At 41.6% G+C, this 22,842-nt stretch overlaps 1 protein-coding gene across 1 annotated transcript; it reads left to right on the top strand.

The window, feature by feature from the left end:
• Nucleotides 1-276: 276 nt before the first annotated feature.
• baz2a (bromodomain adjacent to zinc finger domain, 2A) lies at nt 277-17,383 on the top strand. Its single transcript, XM_079238549.1, has 30 exons — nt 277-416; nt 1,636-1,759; nt 2,358-3,245; nt 3,895-6,003; nt 6,227-6,499; nt 6,584-6,955; nt 7,058-7,118; nt 8,591-8,699; nt 8,818-8,919; nt 9,062-9,284; nt 9,409-9,470; nt 9,558-9,623; nt 9,716-10,102; nt 10,203-10,457; nt 10,559-10,773; nt 10,871-10,945; nt 11,029-11,203; nt 11,296-11,358; nt 11,445-11,589; nt 11,695-12,314; nt 12,408-12,744; nt 12,922-13,077; nt 13,182-13,342; nt 13,557-13,622; nt 13,731-14,014; nt 14,103-14,238; nt 14,366-14,512; nt 14,850-15,076; nt 15,164-15,307; nt 15,585-17,383. Exons 2-30 carry the CDS (start codon nt 1,636-1,638, stop codon nt 15,742-15,744), a joined length of 8,142 nt encoding a protein of 2,713 aa, XP_079094675.1. The 5' UTR covers nt 277-416; the 3' UTR covers nt 15,745-17,383.
• The last annotated feature ends 5,459 nt before the right edge of the window (nt 17,384-22,842 follow it).

Genomic DNA, 22,842 nt, shown 5'->3' with positions numbered 1-22,842 from the left:
ATAAAGAAAAGGGAAATTACTAATTTTATTTTTTTAGAGTCCTGCAAATATAACCGTATATTTAATAAACTATCCTAAATTAGACGACTATGAAAACTGAATGTTTTCGTTATACGTTATATGAATCGTTATCTTTATGTTTATTTACTTTCACTACTTCTATGAATTTCTTGTGAAGTTTCAGGGTGTACTTTTACCGGATGTGTGGGGGGTAATGTTGACATCTTTACGTAGCTCCAGCTCGCTCCGTTCTGTGATCAAGGCTGTACTGGACCACACCAGCCATGTTTGCTAATTTAAAACCCAAAGGTTAGCGAATAGTTGTTTATTATTTATCGCTTTATCATCTTCACCCGTATATCCGTAAAGACGAAGGTTAAGAGTCCTTTGCCCCTTCGGGATCCAAGAACTGAAAGGTGGGGCACCTTTAAGTTAAAAAAAGAGCCAAACTTTGGATGGTGGTGGTGTGGGAGGATGATGCTCTGCTGAAATTGTCTGTGCGTGCAGCGTAAACAATGTAACTTCATCTGGCTGCTAGCTAACGTTAGCCACCGAACAATAGGGAGCACGCCTCCATTTATTCATTTGAGAATTTGATGAGTGAGTTAATGTTTGCCATAATTATCAAACCAGTTGATATGTACTTGGACTTGCCACATTTTTAAAAAATATTTGATGAACATGATTAATCCAAACCAGCGTGGTTACGGTACCTGCTACCTGGCTACAGGCTAGAATCGCAGCCTACTTAACTCCGGATAAACGTTATGGATGCTATTAGTTAGCCTGCGTGTGTTAGCTAGCGTCTATTGTGATGCTGTAGCTTAATAACCTTGGGACTGGAGTATTAATGTATCCTGTCTCATAATTTACGCTAAAATGTAAGGTAGTCTTTTGAAGTGTGAACTATATATCTATCATCAGCTGTTAATGTTGCTAGTACAGCCGACGACCAGGGCTTTAAAGTGTGTTTAAGGGGCGCTGCTAGCTCATCTAGGCTAACACGGCTACGGCCTTGTTGAATTAGGAAATCAAGTATCCTGGAGGGTTACCGGGACTTGTTAAACAGCGGGCGGCGGAGTAAACAATTTTCTAGGCCCTCGAGTGTAAAATATTCCCCTTTATCTCTTTAATTTTTATTACTTTACCCGAGCCACTGGCTTTTGATAACATGCGAGTGTCATCCCCTGCACGAAATGTACATTTCTCATTGTAGACTGAGAAAGCTGCGTTTATATTAGCAGCGCCTCATCAGCAGTAATGATGAGCCTCTATCGTAATATTCCGTTTGTCCATTACGCTCAGTAGGGCCTAGCATCTGCTGCTGCTGCTGGCTGCGACATTTTGACGGCTGTTGTTGGAGCGAAATGGTGCTGTCACAAGCTGCAGCTGCCAAAATCACAGAGGAGAGACATTTTGTGGAGGAAATGGCACATTACATAGATTTAATATGTCTCCATAAGTTATGGAAATGAATGCACAGGTTATTCATTTTGTAAGGCTGAGCGTCCGTTCCCATTTTAACCTTGTTCCATAATTGTATCACTTTTACACATTTTGGTGAAGATTAACAGTCAACAGCTGAGTGATTCTGTTTTTATTTATTTTATTTTATTTATTTATTTCATTCTTCAGATGGACTCAAATAACCGTTTCAACTATGGCACCCACTCCTCAGCAAACTCAGGACTAAAACTCTCCTCAGGGGATTCTCTTTATACTAATGGGTCCTCCATGAGTTTTCCTCAGCAGGGGAAGAGTGAGTATTTTCATTCTTCAAGCACCATGATGTGTTACTGAATGGGCAAATCTGACATGGATATTAGGTTCCCCCGAGGCTTACCTGCAAATGATCACAAAAAAGACACCACATAGAGACAATTAAAAAAAAAAAAGAAAAAAGAAAAAAACCACCACTACAGAGACAAAAAATTTGAAGAGAAATGGAAATGTTTACTATTGCAAGGAAACCGAAGTCACAACTGCAGAAAAGTGTAATGTGTACAAATTGTTAAAAAAGAGACACAAAAAGATCATAAACTTCAGGTGTGATGTAAAATGAGGATGAAAAGATGCAGTTAATAGGAATAAAATGCATGATGAGCTCAGGGATGCTCAAAATGACTGAAGGTTGAAAATGACTGTTTAGGGACAAAATGACAAAGCAAACACAGAAAATGACCAGAAAGAGACAAAATGACTAAAATGAAAGCAGATGTGAAAAAAAAAAAAAACAACGAAAAGACTGAACTATTTTGCTTTTTTTGGTTCTATAGTGTGTTCTGTTTCAGCTACAAAAATGCACTTTTACAAATGCAAACCTTTTTAAAGATCTTTTTATGTTCTTTATTTAACAGATATGAATGGCGAAATGAATGTGAATGGCGTCACTACTGTACATGGGTCCAGTGTGCCTGGATCCCACCCATCATCAGCTCCTTACCCTCATGTGAGCAACCACCACCAGAGCAGCATGAACTATGACTACTTGTGGGGTGGTCACCCTCAATATGGTCCAGGCATGGCCACATCTCCTGGACATGGGATGCACCAGAAGCAGCCTGCACCTGGGATGGTGCAGCCTCAGTCACAGCACCACTTCCAGGGTCATGGACAGTACCAACTGAATGGGGGTACTGAAAGTTCCCACCAACCCTCTGTTTCAGGCCCTGCAAACATTCCTCTCACAGGGAATCAGTATTGGAACAGGAGTAACCCTGGCCAGCAACAGATGAGTTATAATTCCCACAGCATGTATGGGACTTACCAGAGTCAGGCACATTCTGGGATTACATCACAGCATCACCAGCAGCAGTCCTTACAACAGCCCCCACATCAACCATCACAGCAGCACCTCCACTCCCACCGTCAGCCACAACATCACCACCAGCAGCACCAGCAACCACAGCATTATAGTATGATGCCTAATGGGGTGCCCTACTACCAGCATCAGCCCCAGCACCCATCCTTGCCATCTCCTCAGCAGCAGCAGCCGCCACAGCAGTCTCAGCCTCAAGGCCAGGCTCAGATGATGTCCCCAGCTGCTCAGAATTTTACTCCTCCACGTGGCAGCCCACAGCACCACAGCTTAGGCAGAGGGAGCACCAGCAGTCCTCTGCCTGTTGGGATGTCACCAGGACCAATTGTTTCACCGTCAGCAGTACAGGATAGTGGATCCCCTAAGGGTCACAGCAGGGAGCGGAGCCCCCATACTAGCAATGTGGGAATGTCTTCTCCAGCACGAGGTGACTTGCAACTCCCCTAAATTTGTCTTTCCTTTAAGACATCAGTTTTTCCAGCTTTTATAACTACTATGATAATGATTGCTGAAATTAGTTAGTTATACATTTTGGCCATGTTGCATATCTGATATTAAACTTTTAATTCTTCACAATTTAAACTATCCTCATCTACATTTCACTTCCTGCTTTTAATGCCAGTCATGCTAGTTAATGATTTTATTTCTTCTTCTTTTATGACATAGATATGCCTTCTACGAATCTAGCTGAATAATGGCGCTCTCTGCTTGTGATACATTTTATGTGGCATTTGCTGAATCCATATTAGCTGGATTACTGCAATTGTGAAGTCTGAAAATTCATATATGTAAGGTTGTACCTCTGTCGCCTTAGTACTCAGTGCTAAGATATAACCAGCAGGTGCCACTGTTTGACTTTACTAGTCTTTCTATAAATAAACTACCATCAGTATGATTTGCTAAAATCTGCTGAACAGTCTTCCTTATAATATTAAATCATTTCTTTTCAATAAAGGTCAAAGAAAAAAAAAACTAGCACATTTTTGTGTTAGCAGATATATAATTTGTTTCATTTCAATTTTTTGTTCATTTGTCATTTTTTTAAAAAGATTTTTCTCCCCCCTCTTCTCTTTTAGGGCATTCAAGAGAAGCTGTCAAAGAGGTTGACACTAGCTATAATAGCAGTGAAAGGGCACCTGTTGCCCAGAGGCCACCCAAGACTGACAGTTACCAACCCAAACCCTCTGCTGCTCACATAGCTCCTCAAGGTGATTATCACCATTCAGATCAGCCAGCAGCTTTGCGTCCAGAAATGACCTCCCCTGTTAGAGATCCAGCTTGTAACCCACCTCCCCAGTGTGTGTCATCTCCGCTCTCTGCATCTAATGCGGCATTATCAGTGTCTCTAACCAAGGCCTCAACACCGCCACGGGTATCTGCACCTCCTACTTTCTCTGGATCTCCAACATCTGCTCCCGGACCTGCTATGGTTTCATCCCGTGATGTGGAATCTGCTCTCCCACAAATGTCAACGCCTTCCAATGCATCTCCTGCTTCATCTGCAGTAGCTTCTTCCAGACTGTCCTCCCCTTACCTAATGATGCAAGGCCTCAGAACTTTGACTTCTGGAGCAGCTGAGATACCCACTGTGGGATCCAAGCATCTGTCAGAAGGATCCCCGTCACCTCTGTCTGCATCACCTTCAAAGGTATCCACACCGCTTGGTTTCACGGAAAGCCTGTCTAGACCTGCAGCAGGCTCTTCAGGCCCTCCAGTCTCATCTTCATCAGAGCCTGTGCTTCATCAAGCAAACTCAGCATTGCCTCCTTCCATTTCTTTACCTTCGCCAAGTGTTTCGTCTCCTGCCGTAGCCTCCAACTCATCTTACTCCTTACCCATCTCATCTCTCGAGATGGTTCATGGGTCTAAGCCGCCTTCGGTACCCCGTTTAACGGATGCATCTCGGGGTCAACATGAAACATCTGGTCCTCCTAAGTTGATGTCTGCTATTCTATCTGTGAGCTCACATTCCTCAACTGAAACACCTCCAACTTCAGCCTCATCATTGCCTGACCATTGTTTATCAACATCTGCTTCTCCTGCATCAGCGTCAAACACCCCTTTAGTTGGCAGTGAACCTTGTGAACAAGCACCAACCTCCCAGAGTCAGACAAACACTAGTCCAGTTGTTGATACACCACCACCAGGGGGGGTTAACTTTCCCCCTCCAGCAGCCCAAGACAGTCCTGCAGTCCAACCTCTGTTTACCCTACCTATTGTAACCACTCAAGCCTCCAGGACTGCACCCATGTCCTCTCCTCCTGCCTTGGTGTCTGTGCCTCCTACAATGGATACGTCTTCTAGAGTGGTGCAACGCTCTGACTCTGAGCAGCATCCTCCAAACACCACCACTCCATGTGCGCCAACACAGTCTTCTTCTGAGTCAGACCACCATGGTCGCAGTAAGGAAAGAAAAGCAGCAGAAAATAAAAGAAATGGAAAACCAGAGGAAACCTTAAACCAGCTGGACCCAGGAACATTGAGGACATCCCCGGTGGAAGCGACCAAGACTAAGAAATCAGAAGTCTGCACACACAAATCCGTCAGCGATCTCCCGGGAAAACCCTTACCTGAGGAGGATCTCAAGAATAAACAAATGGATTTTGAGAAACAATGCATGCAAAGCAGCGTGGTCTCGGAGGCAGGGGACTCCTCGGTGGAGTCATCGCCACTTGGAAAGTCCCCGCAGCTTAGCAGCACAAGGGTACAACATCTGACTGATGAACAAAGCTTTGATAACTCTTCCCATACTGCTCCTCATTATGATGGCAGTTCAACATGCGACACCCCTTCAAGAATCAATGTCAGCTCTGTCTTGGAAACAACCTCTGTTTTAGGTGATGATAGCTTATGTTTAGGTGACTCCTCTTACTTTGACCACGGCTTTCCCGTGAGAAAGGACACTTCTCAGTTTGACAGCATAGGAGGAGCTGAGGAGGAACAATGTAGTGCATTTAACAGTACTAAAAATATCAGCTTTTCTGAAGATGACTCCGAAGATGACGTAGCGGACTCGACCAGGGAAGAGGAAACCTCTGAGGCAGAAAAGACAAGCAGCTGCCAAATAACAGGAGAGTCTATGCTGGAGTCTTCCTTAAATAATACCCCTCAGACTGAAGAGCCTCCTGTTCACTCAAGTGTGTCCAACTCACACTTATTAGTCCCATCTCAACCGATTGTCCAAGGTACATTTTTAAAGTTATTAATTACAGACACTGTTTACTGGTTTTAAAAACATATTGGTTTGAATACTAAAATTGTGTAGTTGTTTTTTAGATTTTTATTTTGTTTTATAGAGGAAAAATGGTCTCATCATAAAGGGAGCTATAAATATAGACGACTTTACTGCTTATCTAAGTCATTACCCCGTTCTGCACTCTACTGATGTGGTTTAATGTTCCATCTCAGGTCCTGAAGCAGATTCAGAGCCCAGAGGACACGATGCACCAGACTCAGCTGGACACGTTATTAAGACCACTGCTAATGAGACAATGACACCCCCGAGTTTCAAGATGAAAGACGAGAACTTCATTGCCTTCAGTACCCCAGCAGAAAGCCCTGCTGTACACCCACTCCAACCAGTTACGGAGCAGACTGTGTCAGCTGCTGGAGGACGTCTGAAATCCCCAGGGAAACCACGCAAACCTCGAACTCCAAAGGCAGTATGGACTAAAACTACAGGTATTTAACATTCTTATGTCAACCAAATTTAACACTGAGGAAGATATGTTTCATTAAAAAGCTGTGTTGTATTTTTATTTTAAGCTCCAGAATTGGCACAGCGAAAGCCTCGAGTTCGAACTTCGAAAGTGGAGAAGATTAAGACTGATGAGGAAGGAGGTTCGAGAGATGGAACAAGGGGCAGAAAGAGGAAGAAATCTCTCAAGATGGAGGTGAAAGATGCATCAGATGTGTCAGCAGAGGCTGGGCCTCTCACACACGAGGTAGATCCAATAACGGCTGCTATTGAAGCTGTTCTGGCCAACGCTTCAGCTATCAGCTCGGCCGCCGAAAAACCCAAGAAGAGGAAAAGGGTCAGAAAACAAGATCAGGAAGCAAATGTGACAACTCCGAAACGAGATGCTGAAACGACCGCTGATGATGGTGATGAAAATGACGATGACAGCTCCACTGCAGGTAATGAAAGCAAGTTAATGTTCGACGTAATGTGGCAATGCGTTGCTGACATTTTTACAGCGTATAAAAATTGTTTCTGTCTGTGTTTATGTGCTTGTGCAGGAGAATCAAACAGAAGAAGGGTTGCAACTGAGGACCAGGTCCAGTTCCCTCTGCAGCATGGGTAATTACTCCTCTCACTCCTACATGGAGCTTTTTTTTTTTTTTTTTTTTTTTTTTTTAAGATTAGAAAAAATATTAAAGGATCCAGTTAGATTTTTTTGATATAAATAAATTATAGACTTTTCATTTGAGTTAAAATCACTTTGTGCCAAGTTGGTTTCAGGTGACACTTTTGTACTTAAACAGAGCAAAACTGTTGTTTCGAGTTAGCCTGGACAACATATACAGCACTTTTCAATGTTTAATATTGAGCTTTGTGTATTGTTTTTAATATATAGCGTTTTTGAATAACTAAAGTCACTGCTGGCTCAAGATAAAATAAAACAAAGCCTTCAAATTGAGAGCTGTATTTGTTTTTTGAAGGTTATTTTTGGTGCTTGGTCTGGAGTTCAGGGCATTTATTTAGAGAAATTTGTAATGTATGGCAAATAAAATACATACATTTCAAACCATCGTCACAGGGGTGTTGAAAAAGAACAAAGTTACAATTACTGTATTTTTCGGACCAGAGGGCCCATTAAAAATCATGCATTGGCGTCAGTGCACAGTTTTAATACACAGATCCCAGTCGTTTAATCTGCTTATACCAATATGGTTCCTCACAGCAAATGCTCTTTTTTTCTTTTCTTTTTTTTTTTAAACAAAACTTGCTAAATATGCTAAGTATAGGGACTATTTTGTGTTGGTCTCGATGTAGTTTTTGTGCTTAACAGCTGTTAAAACTTGTGCTGTTAAGCACAAGTTTTTTATTCACCTGTCAAAAGCCAGCTGATCAGAATCAGTTGATTAACATGTTGCTATGGTGACCAAGTGATATAAAGGTGATTTTACTTGCCGAACTACGTGTGCGTGCAAACAAAAATAATGCACGCCAACTGGAATTAGAATTATCACTGACCATGATACGCCTTATAACCCTGTGTGCATTAAAAAAAAAAGATGTGATACTAAAAGATCAGTGATATTGCGCCTTATAATCCATTGTGCCTTTTGGCCTGAAAAATCCGGTATTTTTCCTGTTTATTATGGCAAAGTGCCATAAAGGTTCAAGACATATGTCACATTTAGTTACTGGTCTTCTTCAGTATCTGTTGTTCTTCTGAATATTTTTGCTGACAGAAACCATAAGCAGCAGCTTCTCCTAGTCAGATCTGTTATCATGCATGTCATCTCCACGGCTGTAAATTTCTCACCGAATGTTCGCAAACAGCTCGTAGTTGGTAGTCCAGAAAAAAATAGGGTTACATTACATGTTGTTTTAAATACACACTTGCCTGAGGAGACAAACGGTTAAAGACTGGTGATCCTGATGTTTTAATTTAACTATGAGTAAACATTTACTGCGTCAGACAAATGAATTGTCACACACATATGCAGCACATAGCAAGTTAAAATAATTGTAGGTTCTTTAAAGTTTTCCAACTATGAACAAAAATGAATCTTGATTGTTATAACATATTCTCTTTTCTGAAGATGGAGGAGGGAAATTCGTGTGAAGAAAATGGAGAACCGCATGAAGGGTGAAACATGGTATTACACTCCTTGTGGAAGAAGGATGAAGCAGTTTCCAGAAATAATCAAGGTAAAAACACTTCTTCAAATACCCTAAAAGGCCTTAAATACAGTTAAAACCATCTTCCTGCCAGTCAGTTATGTTATAATGTTGACTGTTGTTGCTTGTTGCCTCTGCTGTTCCCCAGTACCTGAAGAAACACACAGACAGTGTAGTTACCAGAGAACACTTCAGTTTCAGCCCACGGATGCCTGTTGGAGACTTTTATGAAGAAAGAGAAACTTCAGAGGTGTGTAATTTTTTTTCCTGTTTTGGAAGACAGTTGAGTTAATTAGAGTGAAAATTTTGGAGAAAAACTGATGCATAGTCAAACTTGTCTGTTAGAGACGCGTAGAAAGCATTCTTGGTGAAATGTCTGCAATGGATTACAGGGCACAAAGTGGGTCATGTTGGCTAATGAAGAAGTTCCGTCTATGATCATGGCCATCACTGGCCGGCGTGGTCGACCACCAAACCCTGATAAAGAGAAACCCTGCAGGGTCCGTGGCCTAAGGGGAGGGCAGGCTCGCCGCCCCGGTAGACCTCCTAAGTTTAAGATGATAGACCTCCTCAGCAAAGTTGATGCCAAGCTGCTGAAGCGACTTGAAGCCAAGGGTGAGTAAATGACAGGGATGGATTATGATTTATTTGGCTTAAAGCTAAAACATGTCTTAGCTTTTGTAAGACTTGATCACTTGTTTATTGAGCATGTTTATCTTATTATTTGCTGTTTTTACAGAAGCTCTTACTGAGGAGGAGAAGGAGAAAATGGCAAAAATCAAAAAGAAAATGAAAAGAAAGGTAAGTTGTCCTGATTGGTTTTTACCTCAACCTGCTGCTCTGTTCACATCTCATGCTGGTTTTGTTGCCACTCTTGTTTTTTTCTAGGCAAGAATGAAGAGAAGGGAGGATGCAAAGATAAAGAAGATGAAGGAGGAAAAGAAAAAAGCCAAGGTACAGGAGCAACTCAACATCCACATTTAAAATAGTTTGCACTTGTGTTGTCATCATCACATTCATTTTAACTCCACATTTACCATCTTTAGCAAGAGCAGGAGGCAAAACTTCTCGAGGGGAAAACTGAACCAGCAGACCTGACAGCTCCACCAGACTCTCATCTGGAACCCGCCATGGAGCCCAAAAAACCTGGTCGCAGGAGGTCAGTTAAGACTGAAGCCACTTCACCCGTACAGCAGACACCTGGAGAGAGGACGACCCAGAGTAACAGGGTGCAGAGTGCTCGGAGTAAAGCGAAGGCCTTAGCTAAGGCTCAGGCAGAGGCAGAGGCGGCAGCTAATGCTGCTCTGGCAGCAAAGAGGGCAGCCGAACGGAGAGCTCAGGCCCAGAGGCGTCTAGAGGAGCGCAAGAGGCAGCAGCTGATTGCAGAGGAGTTGAAGAAGCCCACAGAGGACATGTGCCTGACTGACCACAAAGTGAGTCCAAGTCTACATATTATTAGTTTAGCACTTTAAAACTTTTTTTTAAAAAAAAAAAAAACAACAAATGTTAAGTTACTTGAATTTTCTCCTCCAGCCTCTGCCAGAGCTATCTCGCGTTCCCGGTGTGGTTCTTTCCGGAACGTCTTTTGCGCACTGCCTGGCTGTGGTGGAGTTCCTGCATGGTTACGGAAAGTTGATCGGTCTTAATGTAAACAAGGACATCCCCAGCCTTGCTACCCTGCAGGAGGGTCTGCTAGGCCTGGGCGACAGCCAAGGAGAGGTTCAGGACCTTCTGATAAAGCTGGTGGAGGCAGCATTGCACGATCCAGGCTTACCATCATATTATCAGGTGTGTGACACACATTAAGCATTTTCTACTCTTAAGCAACTCTTAATAATGATTTATTAAACACCTTATTACATATCTCTCATCTCCATCTTGATACACAGTCAGTAAAGATACTTGGGGAAAAGCTGGTAGAGTTGGAGCTGACCCGCAACACAGTCTCAGAAGTTCTTCGCATCTTTTTGGAATCCCATGGTTATGAGACGGAGGTTTGCAACACACTAAGGACCAAAACCTTTCATGCTCTGCCTCCTGACACCAAGGCGGCGATTCTGGGTTTCTTGGTGGAAGAGCTGAACAGCAGTAACATTGTGACAAGGTTGGGCCTTGAAGATCACTTCCTGTTGTTAAAGATCAATATTTTTGAAGTTTTCCACAAAGATGTAACGTTGCTATGTATGTTTTATGTGCTTTAGTGACATCGACAACACGTTGGAAAACATGGCGACCTACCGAAAGAACAAGTGGATCATTGAGGGGAAGCTTCGCAAGTATGATCACGTTTATAGAATAATTTCTTTGACTCCTCAAATCTGTCAATCATGTTAATCTTGACTGTATTTTTCCTGTTAAGACTGAAGGCGGCGTTGGCACGGCGCACAGGGCGCTCGGAGGAAGAGCTGTGTTTTGAAGAGAGGAGGCGCAGTGCCAGAGTTGCTGAAGAAGAGAACCTCAGTCTGGAGGAGAATGGTCTAGCTCTGGAAAGAGGAAACCGGCGTGCACGCAAAGAAGAGCCCAAACTGAGTGATGTGTGTATAATCTCTTTTTTTTTTTTCTGCTTTACACCTTAATTATCATCTTAATTATTTACATTTGACTACATATATTTTTATTGTTACAGAGTGAGAACCCCACCAATGCCAGCATTCCAGAGCTTGAAAGGCAGATAGATAAGCTAACCAAGGTAAGTCTGATATCACTCAGAAACAGGGAGTTGTATGTTAATGTTGCTTCATTGTTGAGCTGTTTTCTGCCATTGAACCTCCTCAGCGCCAAGCATTCTTCCGTAAAAAGCTGCTACAGTCGTCTCATTCCATGCGGGCGGTAATGCTGGGTCAAGACCGTTACCGACGCAGATACTTGGCTCTACCTCACCTCGGGGGAATTCTGGTTGAAGGGCCTGAAGAGCTGCTGAGTGAGTCCGACTGAATTACGATGTGTATTTATATTTACAAAACACTGAAACTTGGTTTTAATCTTTTTTTTTTTTTTTTTTTTTCTCTTCACTTTGATGTTTCAGCTTCAGGAGAAGTCCTTGTAGCTGAGGTACCCGTAACCTTCCTCAAAAAGGTGCCCAAAGTTGAGGAAGCTCCCATGCCAACCAGTCCACCTCCTATTCTACCTTCCTCTCCATCTTCTGCCACCCCAGGCCATGCCCAAGCCTTTTCTCCAGAGGAAGATCCCCTGCCAGGCACTGCATCCCTCATGAGCACGCAAAGAGGCCGTGGACGCCCACGGAAAATCAAACCCGAAGTCGAGCTTCACCTCCGCACGGCCAAGATCCGCCGCCGGCGTCGAAGTAGCGTCAGGTCAGCGGGAGAAGAAGGACCAGGATCACCAAACACTTGTATGCATGACCTTACTCAAGCAGCTTTCCTGAGCTGGCTCAGCCAATCACAGGAAGCAGCGACCAATGGCGCATGCTCCACAGCAGGGGAAGCTCCAGATGGTAATCGACCAGAAGAAAGCGTGAAGGAGATGGCGGAGAAACAAGGACAGTGGTTTAATCTCCTCCCCAAACAGCCGTGTGATGACATCTCTCTCACTGAGCCCCAGGTGCTCAAGTCACCCAGCTCGCCAGTTAAACCCCTCCCTCAGATCCCAAGTGCAGTGCCTCCACTCATTGCTCCTCTTATACAGGTTCGCCACTACAGTTAACATGTTTTTACTCTAATACTTCGTTCTAAGTATAAATGATCTAAAAAATAAACAAAATCTTGTTCATCTCCACAGCCGGACCCACTCTTTCCTTGCCAGGCTCCTGCTGATCATGTGGTCCAAGCAGTACAGCAGGAGATCCCCTCACTCGTTGCTGCTCATGCTGTACCTGTTTGTGCTCCACCAACAATCCCTCCTCTTGTACCAGCTCCCGTCGCTCCCCCTCCAGCTGCTCCCACCATACCAGTCAGGCCAGGTCGCCGACGGAGGAGAGGCAGCAGAGGCAGTAGTCCAGCTCGCCGAGGGCCCCGAGGAGCAGCAGCCAAACGCCGCGGCCGCCCACCAAACTCTGTGTTCCAGGAACTGGAGCAGCAGTATTTCACACAGCTGGTAGTCAAACCCATACCAGCATGTAAGTTTCTGGCTATAAAGACTTGAGCTTCAACTGGAATGTGAGAAATTGCCTAAATTTCCTTTAACTTAAATTTTCCACTTGGAAAATCCCATTATTATATCTGTTTGGGGTTTTTTGTGTTTTATTGTAGTGTGTTAATGGTGTGGGTTTTTTTTAAAAATTTGTTTTCTCCAGCAATGGTGCGTGGCTGGTGGTGGATCAAGGATCCAGAAGAACTTAGTAACACTTTACAGGCACTCCATCCAAGGGGCGTTAGGGAGAAGGTGCTTCATAAGCATTTGGCCAAACACATGGAGAGCTTAATAGAAATGTGCACCAAACTTACCAGTGGTGAGTGGCATTACTTATAAGGGCTTAATTAATTTTCTGTCCATTCGTCTTTTCCATCAATTTCTTTTTCTAAAAAAATCTTCCCCTTTTTCCTGACCAACTAGACCCAATATTTGAGCTCAAGGTAGAGCAGAAGGATGTCCTGCTGGAGGCTCTGCAGCAGCCCTGGCAGGTGCAGGAGAAAGCAATAGAGACTGACATCAGCGCCCTTCAGTGGGTAGAGGACCTCGAGCAGCGTGTCATCGCTGCTGATCTACATCTGAAGGTGAAATTGATTCGAGTTTATTGTTGCTTGCAGAAAAAATCACAAAATGCCAAAGAAATGAGTTCTTTAAATATCTGTAAATGTAGATTTGCAGTTTTGTTTTTTTTATAAGTTGAAAAACGCATTGGTGTGTGTGTTGCTTTGTTTTTTCTTTCCAGAGGTGCATGTAACTTAAAGCAGTAAAACCAATTTACTAGCTTTTTGTCTCTTCCAGGCACCACCTCAGAGTGCAGTGAGTGATGCTGAGACAAATGCAGAAACACCACTTGCTGAGTTTCAGGTAAAATAAGAACCCCCCCCCTCTCATTTCCCCACACATGGACCAGATATGCTGTAAATTGTCTCACTCCACACCACTATGCTGAAGCTGCTGTTCATCTATTTTTAGCCCTACACAATCCCAGATCCAGACTCCACACGGGATGATCTGCAATACTACGAACACGATGTTGACCCACGGGATGACTGGATTGTGCGAACCAAGAAAGAGTGGTCTGGCTTGCCTCGCATTGCCACGCACCCGTTGGATCTGGCCATACTGCGCCTCGCCAACCTGGAGAGAAACATCGAGAGACGCTACCTGAAGGAACCGCTCTGGAATCCAGCCGAAGTGATGCGCCTTGCTCCCCTGACCCCTACACCTGGAGAAGAGCATCCGATGGATGTCATCAGGTGAGGAGAAGAGTTTGGAGTTTACATTTGTCATTATACAGTTTTTTTTTTTTTTTAAATGATAAAAACTAATTTTCATTTGTTACAGTCTGGAAAGCGAAATCACCTCTCGGCTACGAACATGGCGGCAGGCTTTAGACCGCTGTCGCAGTGCTCCTCAGCTCTGTCTGTGTTTACTCCAGCTGGAAAAGGCCATTGCTTGGGAGAGATCTGTTACTAAAGTGGTAAGTAGCCTCAAAAGGAGCTTTTCAGGGGGTATTCCACTTTGGTGGATGGGATTATTACGAGAGGACACTTTGCAAAATAGTGTAACTACCTTTCTTTCTTTTTTTTTCCTTTTTTCCTTAATAGACTTGCCAGGTTTGCAGAAAAGGAGATAACGATGAATGCTTGTTGCTGTGTGACAGCTGTGATCGGGGCTGCCATATGTACTGCCTACGGCCCAAAATCACCCAGGTGCCAGAAGGAGACTGGTTCTGTCCAACCTGTGTTTCCAAGGTTAGAAACCATCATGACGTTCTTGTTTTTGCTTTCATCCACCAATATTGTCCAGAAGTCCTGTTAGTTTTACTTTATTTTAATAAAAACAAATAAGTAAAAAAAAATCATTTAAAAAATTCACTAAAATAAAATGGGGGAAAGTTTTTTTTCCAGTAGTTTTTTGTTGTTGTTTTATTTCAAAATTTTTAATAAGAATAAATAAATAATAAATTGAAAAAATTCACTAAAATAAAAAAATAATGGGAAAATGTTGGGGGTTTTTTTCCCAGCAGTTCTATAAGAACTGTGTTCCTGCTGCGTTGTTGTTCATCAGCCAGTCTGCGTCTCTTTTCAGGATGGAGGTGAATTGCAGCGCTTGTCCAAAAAGCGCACCAGGGTGAAAAAGAGAAGGTATGAAGACGACAGCTCCGAGGATGAGACGCCGCCGCGACGTGGCAGCGGCATGACAATGCGACACAAAGAAACAGCACCTTCATCGTCTTCCCGTTACTCTGGAGAAGGAAGTAGCTCCAAACGTCGCCGCATGATGACACGCAACCAACCTGACCTCACCTTCTGCGAGTGAGTCACACCTCCATCACGGCTGAGAGATCCATCCAGTCTTGAGTGTTTAGATTTGAGTTAAGTCATCATTTCTTTCCCTGCCAGGATCATTCTTATGGAGATGGAGGCTCATGCAGACGCATGGCCTTTCCTTGAACCGGTCAACCCCCGCCTGGTACCAGGCTATCGCCGCATCATCAAGAACCCCATGGACTTCCTCACCATGAGAGAGAGATTGTTACAGGGAGTGTAAGTGATTTTTTTTTGTTTTGTTTACAGTCTTTTTTTTTTTCTTTTTCTTTTTTCTGAACAGAAATAAAGTTCTGTAAAATTAAGTCAAAGGTGGAGATAAAACACTTTAATCACACATAGAAATGAATGAACCTAATCCATTGACATGATCTTTATTCCATTTATATCCTTTGTAAGTGTTAATACACATGTTCTGTCCTTGCTCCTAATTTATCCATGTCGTGTTTTTTTTCTTCTTCTCTCAAATCCTTTCCTTGCTGTGTCCTCGTCTCAGTTACTGCAGCTGCGAGGAGTTTGCAGCCGATGCTCAGCTGGTCTTCAACAACTGTGAGCTTTTCAACGAAGATACATCGGAGGTGGGAATGGCTGGACACTCAATGAGGCGTTTCTTTGAGAGCCGCTGGGTGGAGTTTTACTCAAACAAGGACAAATAGGAGCTTACAGTGATCGCCCTGATGGTGGGGCTGCAGACTGTTGGTGCTTTCACCGTCCCAGTCACACTCTCCATTACTGCTAAGACTGCCTGGAGGTTGTTCCAGCTGTGTGTATTATCTCATGTATAGGTATATATGTATAGATTTTGGCTCTTTGTCTGTTATCGTTTCCTCTACAGGCCTAATCTTTTCTACAAGGCCCACAGCTGAAGTGGCTTGAACTTGTTCCCATTCCCCTTCAGAGTGCAAACATATCCGTCGTCACCCTCCACCTTTCCATGTCTCCTCGTCTTCAATTCAGCACCTTGTCTTCTGTTTGCATTTTCCTGTCATGTCTTATCACAAGCCCCGTGTCATTGCAAAGCCTTTGGTCAAGTCCCACTGTGGGCTGATGACATGGCCTCAGGCCCGGCGTATTTTAGCTCTCACACTCGTACTGAAGGTCAGGGACTGATCACACTATCGCAGCCTAACTGCTGCAGACCTGACCTGCTCAGCACCGCTCAACAACATTATGGATCAAAATTCTTCACAGAGCTTGGGCCTTTTATTACCTTTTCATTGGAAATGTAATGTAATGTGGTCTCATGCCTAGAAGTAATTTTTTGGCTCAATATATTTTTATTATATATTCTATATATAAATATATATATGAAGATTACAATAGCTGGGATTATTTAATAGCAATAGCTTGTAGTGAATGTGTACAGATGACCCTATAGAGATGTTTAGACAATTTATGAAAAGGCCAGTCAAACTAAAAGGACTCCGTTGTTGGACTGCCACAAGTAGACGTTGTATAACCTCCACTTAAAGTCTTGCACGCACACTTTTCACCAACGTACACACGAACATACACACAAATTTGCACACGATTTCACACACAAACCCAGCCTCTGCTGCTGTGTTAACGACACTGGTTTCTGAAACTGGAGGGTTTTTAGTGTTGTTCAGTCTTAGGTTCAGATTTCACTGTCCCACCTGTGAGGAGCAAATGTTCAGCTAGTTACACCCGATCTGTCTACAACCAAAAGGATGCTTCTGTAATTTTAGCACCTGTAAATAGTCTTGTTTAGACACACACTGAAAGTTTGCTCTCACACTGTTATTGTGATTTTCAGGTTCTTTTGAGCATTTGCGCATGTTTGACTCCATTAAGTCTGCAGCCAGGTGTTTAAACTAACACTAATTTTTGTGTTTGTGGCTCATTTTGACCAGATGAAAACCTCTAAAAGTGGCTTCATTAGACTGAAATCCTCTTATTTTAAAGGCTAGCATTGCAATTGATCTGATTTTTGAAGTACTGGGTGCTTTTGTGCCTGGTTTCTTTACTTACATTCCTTTTTTTTTTTTATTGATTTCTTTTGTGCTGTACGAGGGCCAATATACAATGTTGCACGGCATGGCTGGTGTGCTACAAAGGCAACAGAATGACTCCACAGTCCGGATTTTATTTATGTTTCTTACACTGAACTCGGATCCATTGATAGGAAATAAATTTTATGTTCCTTTATTACATTCAAAGGGACAGTATGTTTTGTTTTGTTTTTCTTCAAAAAAGAAAAAGAATCTAAACCAAATGTGGTGTTAAGTGAATTTTTAATAATGTACAGTTTTGGTGACTTTAAATTTGTTCCTTTATATTTTTAGGACCAATTCATCATTTTTAAGCGGAGGTATTACAAGACTCTGTTGTATTAAGGTGATGTAACACGTGTGCATCTGTAGAATGTACTGTGAGTTGAATAAAAACACATCTTGTAGAGAGTATTTGCTTTCCTGCTTTATGTTTTTGGGTTATTTTCCTGATTTACACCTATTCTCTTGCTCAGTGTGTCAGATTTCCCTCAGTTTTGCCCATAAATAATCCAAAATTACCCAAAACTATTAGCATTTTTCTCTGTATATACTTTTTTTTTTTTTTTCTCTACAATGCGGACAGCATCCAAGTTCATGGAGAGTGCCAATAACAACTTAAACAGAAAATTGATTCAGCTGAATTCTGTCAGTTTTATATACAAGAAAAATATAGGAGGATTATATTAGGCTCATAAATTAATTGTAAAAACCATTGTCAATGAAAAGATGATATTTTAAATGATGGGAAATTGAAAAAATAAAGTTAACTTTTAAAAGTTTTATTTTAAGCTCAGGGATATTCTGATCTAAATGGGTTCTCCCTCCAGCCATCTTCAAAGAGCATGAATCTATAATATCTGTTTTTCTGCAGATCCATTGGTACCACACACAGTAGACTTACGACATGTCTGGAACAGAATGGGGATCCAGTTTTGGGATTTGCAGCATATTTGTAATATATTTAAAACATAATTTCTGTACCATTTGCTGTTATATTTACAAAGGACTTCTGTCCTAACAACAAAGGAGGTCTGGCTAAGGTTTGGGCAGAGGCTTGACGGCTCCTTTTGGAGTCCCGTCTAAAACACATGCTGCTGGAAACATCCCTCTATCATTCCCAGCTGCTCCCCAGTAATCTCATTTTCTGCTCACATCTATAAAGAATCAAAAGATAAGTGTACTGGACAGTCATATTTTGTATAGACAATATAATTACTGTGTCTCTTCATACATCACTTTCTCTATGCCCTCTATCACTCCCTCAAACCCCTTAGCTTGCACTTTGTATGTGTGTGAGCATGTGTAAAATAGTGTCAGTGTCAGCACTCTGGGTGGGAGGGTGGGTGAGAGAAGGGATGAAAACTCCCCACGCCAGCGGGTTCCAGCGCACCCCCTGCCCGGCCTGTGCCACACATTCTGGCTTATCCTCACAAAAGAGGGGATAAGAGTTACACAGTTGCCGTGGTGAGAAATAGGTAATCCACAGCATAATGGTGGACTGACCCCCCCACCCCCTTCAAACCAGTTTATTCTGGACACAGTCTGCCAGAGTGAGGGCCCCAAATGCTTGAAGGGTCAGAAAAATCTGACATTTACCTGTCACCAGCAGCATTTTGTCAGCCTTTAAACATAGATGTGCAATCGTGTTGATATTAAAGAGGGAAAATGAAAAGCAAGCATTGATGGAGCATCTCACTGAGCTCTATGGCAACAGCATCATGAAAGAGTTTGTCCCCATGGTGATCAGAGGTTTCCAGGCATCCTGTCTGACAGCCATGTCTGAGATCATGTCTTTAACCAAATGAACCTCCTGCAGATTAACACGAAATGCCAGTTCATCCAAACACACATCTGGAGTGTTTCAGATCCTTTTCTACATCCTGAAAATAAAATATTAGTGAACTGAAAAGAGATATGTTTTCCATATATCTTGATTAAATTAAGCATATGACCCAAAAAAGGATTTCAAACAAAGTAGGAGGTCTGTACTCATTGCTCTGCTCGTCTCTGCTCTCTAATTGCCTCCTTTCTCTACTAATTGATATGGAAATCAGGCTGAGCAGCAGTAATGTGTTCCAGGTGCTTTGGACACGCCAACGCAGCTTAGGAAAAAGAAGATGGCAGGACAACCACAAACACTTAAATGATGTGCTACAAAGCTATAAATAACACTGAATTTGAACTAGTTGTGCTGTTTCCTGCAAAGCTACGCATATTTCAATACAAAACACAACAAAAATGTCACAAAAAGGCCAAATAAAAATATTTATATATATTTCTGGTTCTAAATGTTTTTTTTATTTTATTTAAAAATGGTTGGCAACCAAAACGTTCCCATCCAATAGAAAAAATAGAGTTGATATTAAGTGTATGTTTGTCTCTTTGTAGTCTTGTTTGCTCTAAGGCTGTACTGTGATTGCACAGACTCTTACACAGATTCAGTGGACAGTGCTTTTAGGCTCAAACGGTAGGATCAGCCTCTAAATCAGCTACTCAGTTCAGTCCTACGAGCGCCGCTGTTCTGCACGTTTTCAATGTGTCGCTGCTCAAACACACCTGACTCGAATTAAATGGATCTATCGGCCTATGAAGTTCTGCACAATGACTCATTACGAGGAGTCAAGTGTGTTGGAGCAGGAAAAATTACAGTATTTCACATTATGATTACAGTAAATTTTCATGAGAAAGAAGTTATTTTAAATGTACATACATGTTCTTTTCTACATCTGTGTGGTAATCATAAAAGTTTTATACATAAAAATAAAAGAAAATGCAACCTTACATAAACAAAGTTTTGGTGCCTTTGCTTTAAACCAAGTATTTCACATATCTGTCCAACACGTGAAAAAAGCAACTAAATTTTTTCTGATGAGTTTTAATATTTACTGAAATTACATCTTTATTTTCTATAGTGACTCATACAAGAAGTTGTAGGCTAAACTGAGATCATGGAAACCCATCCCTTCCTGTCCCAGCATGCAACACTCTGTCTTCTTCTTACTGTTTAGGAAATAAATATTTATTTCAAATATTTATTCATGCATAGTTAAGTTAATATCTTCACTTGAAGTCATTATATTGTTTTCAATAAGTTAGCATGAAAGGAAACGCCAATTAACACAGTTGCTAATTAATACAACTAGGCAGTGGGAATGAGGTTTGTAAAAAAAAAAATAAAAAAAAAACAAAACAACAACAACAAAAACAAAACTTCAGCTTGAGGATTAAGCTCAAGAAAATTCAATGCCTGTTAAAGATTTTTCGGCAGTCCATTCATGTTTTGGTGCATATGCGCCAGCAGCTAACTGCAAACCAAAGTAGGTTACCACCCATCCAGTCATGCTTTATTGAAAAATGGTCATTAATTCCTACATTAAACTTTCTAGTACTAACAGTAAAAAGAGACCATGCCCCCCACCAACATCTTGTAAGATAAAATAAAACATCACTTTTGAGTTTTCTTTTTAAAAATGAAGGCTGCCATGTGTTGATCTAAAGAAGTATCTAAATGTTTGGGGGTTTTTTTTGTGGAGATTTGGTCAAGTTATTGCCACCCTGTCATTTATTAAATAATGAATTAAAATTTTTGCTTCAACTGGCTGTGAACTTAATTCATCCAGATATTCTGCAAGCAAGTTAGAAGATTAGTAAGGCTAATTATCATTTTCTGAAGGTTGTTAAATTTGCTGGCAAGACTTGGGAGGACAAAATATACAACCTTAAAGGGCTATCTTAGCTCTGTGTGCAGGGTGAAGGAGAGGGTGAGCAGAGATGCAGGGAGGGAGGAGGCTGCTCTCATCAAAGGACCTCTCATATTCTACAAGATAATGAGACCCTGAAGCTCTCAGACCCCAACAGCAACAGTGACAAAGGACAGGCAGATATCTAACTAAGTGAAAACACAAAAAGCCAGAGGAAATCATTCATTGGATCTGAAATGACGTGGCGTGAGGTGAGCATCTTCGTTTAATCTTTTGGTGTTTGAATTTCTGTAATGTGTGATTTACATTAGAAAATGATGTGCTCTTAGGCTCTTAAACACAAATTGCATTGACAGTTGTAGATTTGAGGAAACAAACTGAGTCCCTAGCATATACTGCATAACATCTGTTATTTGACAAAAATGTCATGAAAAAAAAAAGTCATTTGGATGGCAGCTTGTCTATGTCACCCATTTATGGCTTCTACTAGTTCAATACTTTATTTGGATTAATGCCGTTAGAGATGCTGCTTTTTGAGTGGATTTTTCTTCAGCTGTGTGCTCATAAAATGTCAGATGATGCACGTTAATCTCAGATATTGTATTATCAAAATACATTACAAAATTTTGGATTTTAATTCACCCAACCACCAGACAATTTTCCACTGGACCTAAAGGTTGCTCGCACTTATTACTGCAAGTTATGTCGCTCAAATTTAGCTTGATTCTTTTAGTCTTTCAATGATATTGTGGATCTTTGATGATGATCCCCAAACTATTCATACCTAATCTTATTCTGTACTTTTTTTTAAACTATTTCCATCAGAAATTAATCAACCCCTGTGGGGAACTTTCTTTTGTTGATTTTTTTTGTTTTGTTTTTGCAGCATTTACAATGAAGTTTCAAAAGATTTACAAGTAATTGCATTTTGCATTTATGTATATTTTACACAGTGCCCAGAAATCAGGTTGTCCAGCTGTATATTGTATGTCTACATATCATCTCTTTATTGTATATCAAGCTCTGAGAAAAAAAAAAAAAAAAAAAAGTGAACTCAGCACAGAAAGCATTTGTGTTTGATTAATTGTTTCTCTGCTGTAACAAAGCTTCATGGTAAATATTTTATACCATTGTTTAGGTTACATTTAAATGCCGCCACATTTGTATGGAAAATATATCTGTAGGGGGAGCAGCAGAGTTGAGTATGTGGGTTGCAGCCACAAAACCAAAGTCAGATCTTCTCTACTAATGCCAAACAGTTTGGACCATTGGCTCAAAATGTGGAGAAGATGTGGAGAATGTGATGCTTATTGTAGCATTGAAAGGGTGGCAGCTTTTGGTGGAGGCAGTGTGATGGTGGGGGATGACATCTCCTTCACCAGAAACACAAAGCTTGTCATCATTGAAGGCAGTTTCAGTGCAGAGATATCAAGATACTCAAAGATGACAACGCTTGACCCCACAGATAAAATGAAAATACTTTCTTTACCTACCAAAGACTACCTCCAGATTTTGGGAGCATAGAGGATGGAATTACCTACTTGCCCTCCTGACAAAACACTTGTGAGATCAACGTAAGCATGCCTTGGCCTCTGTTTGTTTGATGAATATTGATTTATAAGTTGCCAATATGTCCTTTTTTCAAGACTTCAATCATACAATCCACTAAACAACACCAAACAAGAGTCAATTTCAACTTTGACAAGTTTATTGTGGGTGCAACCCTCCACTCTGCTGCTCGTCCAAATGCATCTTCCTTCCAAATGTGGCACCATTCAAAGAGTAAACAAACAAGCTTTCCAAGACTATCTATGTTAGAACAAAGAAATTAACCCACAAAACAAAAATGTCCTTATTTTGCACTTTTATGACTGTGACCGCCACGGTCACCTTGTGCATGTTCAGGATGGAGGACTGGATCAAAGTCAAGATTAGATGGAATCCCTTAACTTGGCTACTTGTTATGAATTGGCTCATCTTGATTTTTCTGTAAAATGCCCTGAGATGACATTGTTGTGAAGTGGCACTGTACAAGTAA

Source organism: Telmatherina bonti (assembly GCF_933228915.1).
Source record: "Telmatherina bonti genome assembly, chromosome: 4".
In the NCBI taxonomy this organism is placed as follows: domain Eukaryota; kingdom Metazoa; phylum Chordata; class Actinopteri; order Atheriniformes; family Telmatherinidae; genus Telmatherina; species Telmatherina bonti.
The sequence above is the reverse complement of the archived record's forward strand: the minus strand, read 5'-3'. Positions and strand labels throughout refer to the sequence as shown.

Bases quoted from the DNA above. Each gene is read 5' to 3' on its own strand.
- baz2a (XM_079238549.1), top strand. From the start codon at position 1,636: ATGGACTCAAATAACCGTTTCAACTATGGCACCCACTCCTCAGCAAAC. The intron at 3,246-3,894 runs GTGACTTGCAAC...CTTCTCTTTTAG, and splicing joins AATGTCTTCTCCAGCACGAG to GGCATTCAAGAGAAGCTGTC. The intron at 14,513-14,849 runs GTTAGAAACCAT...GTCTCTTTTCAG, and splicing joins GTCCAACCTGTGTTTCCAAG to GATGGAGGTGAATTGCAGCG.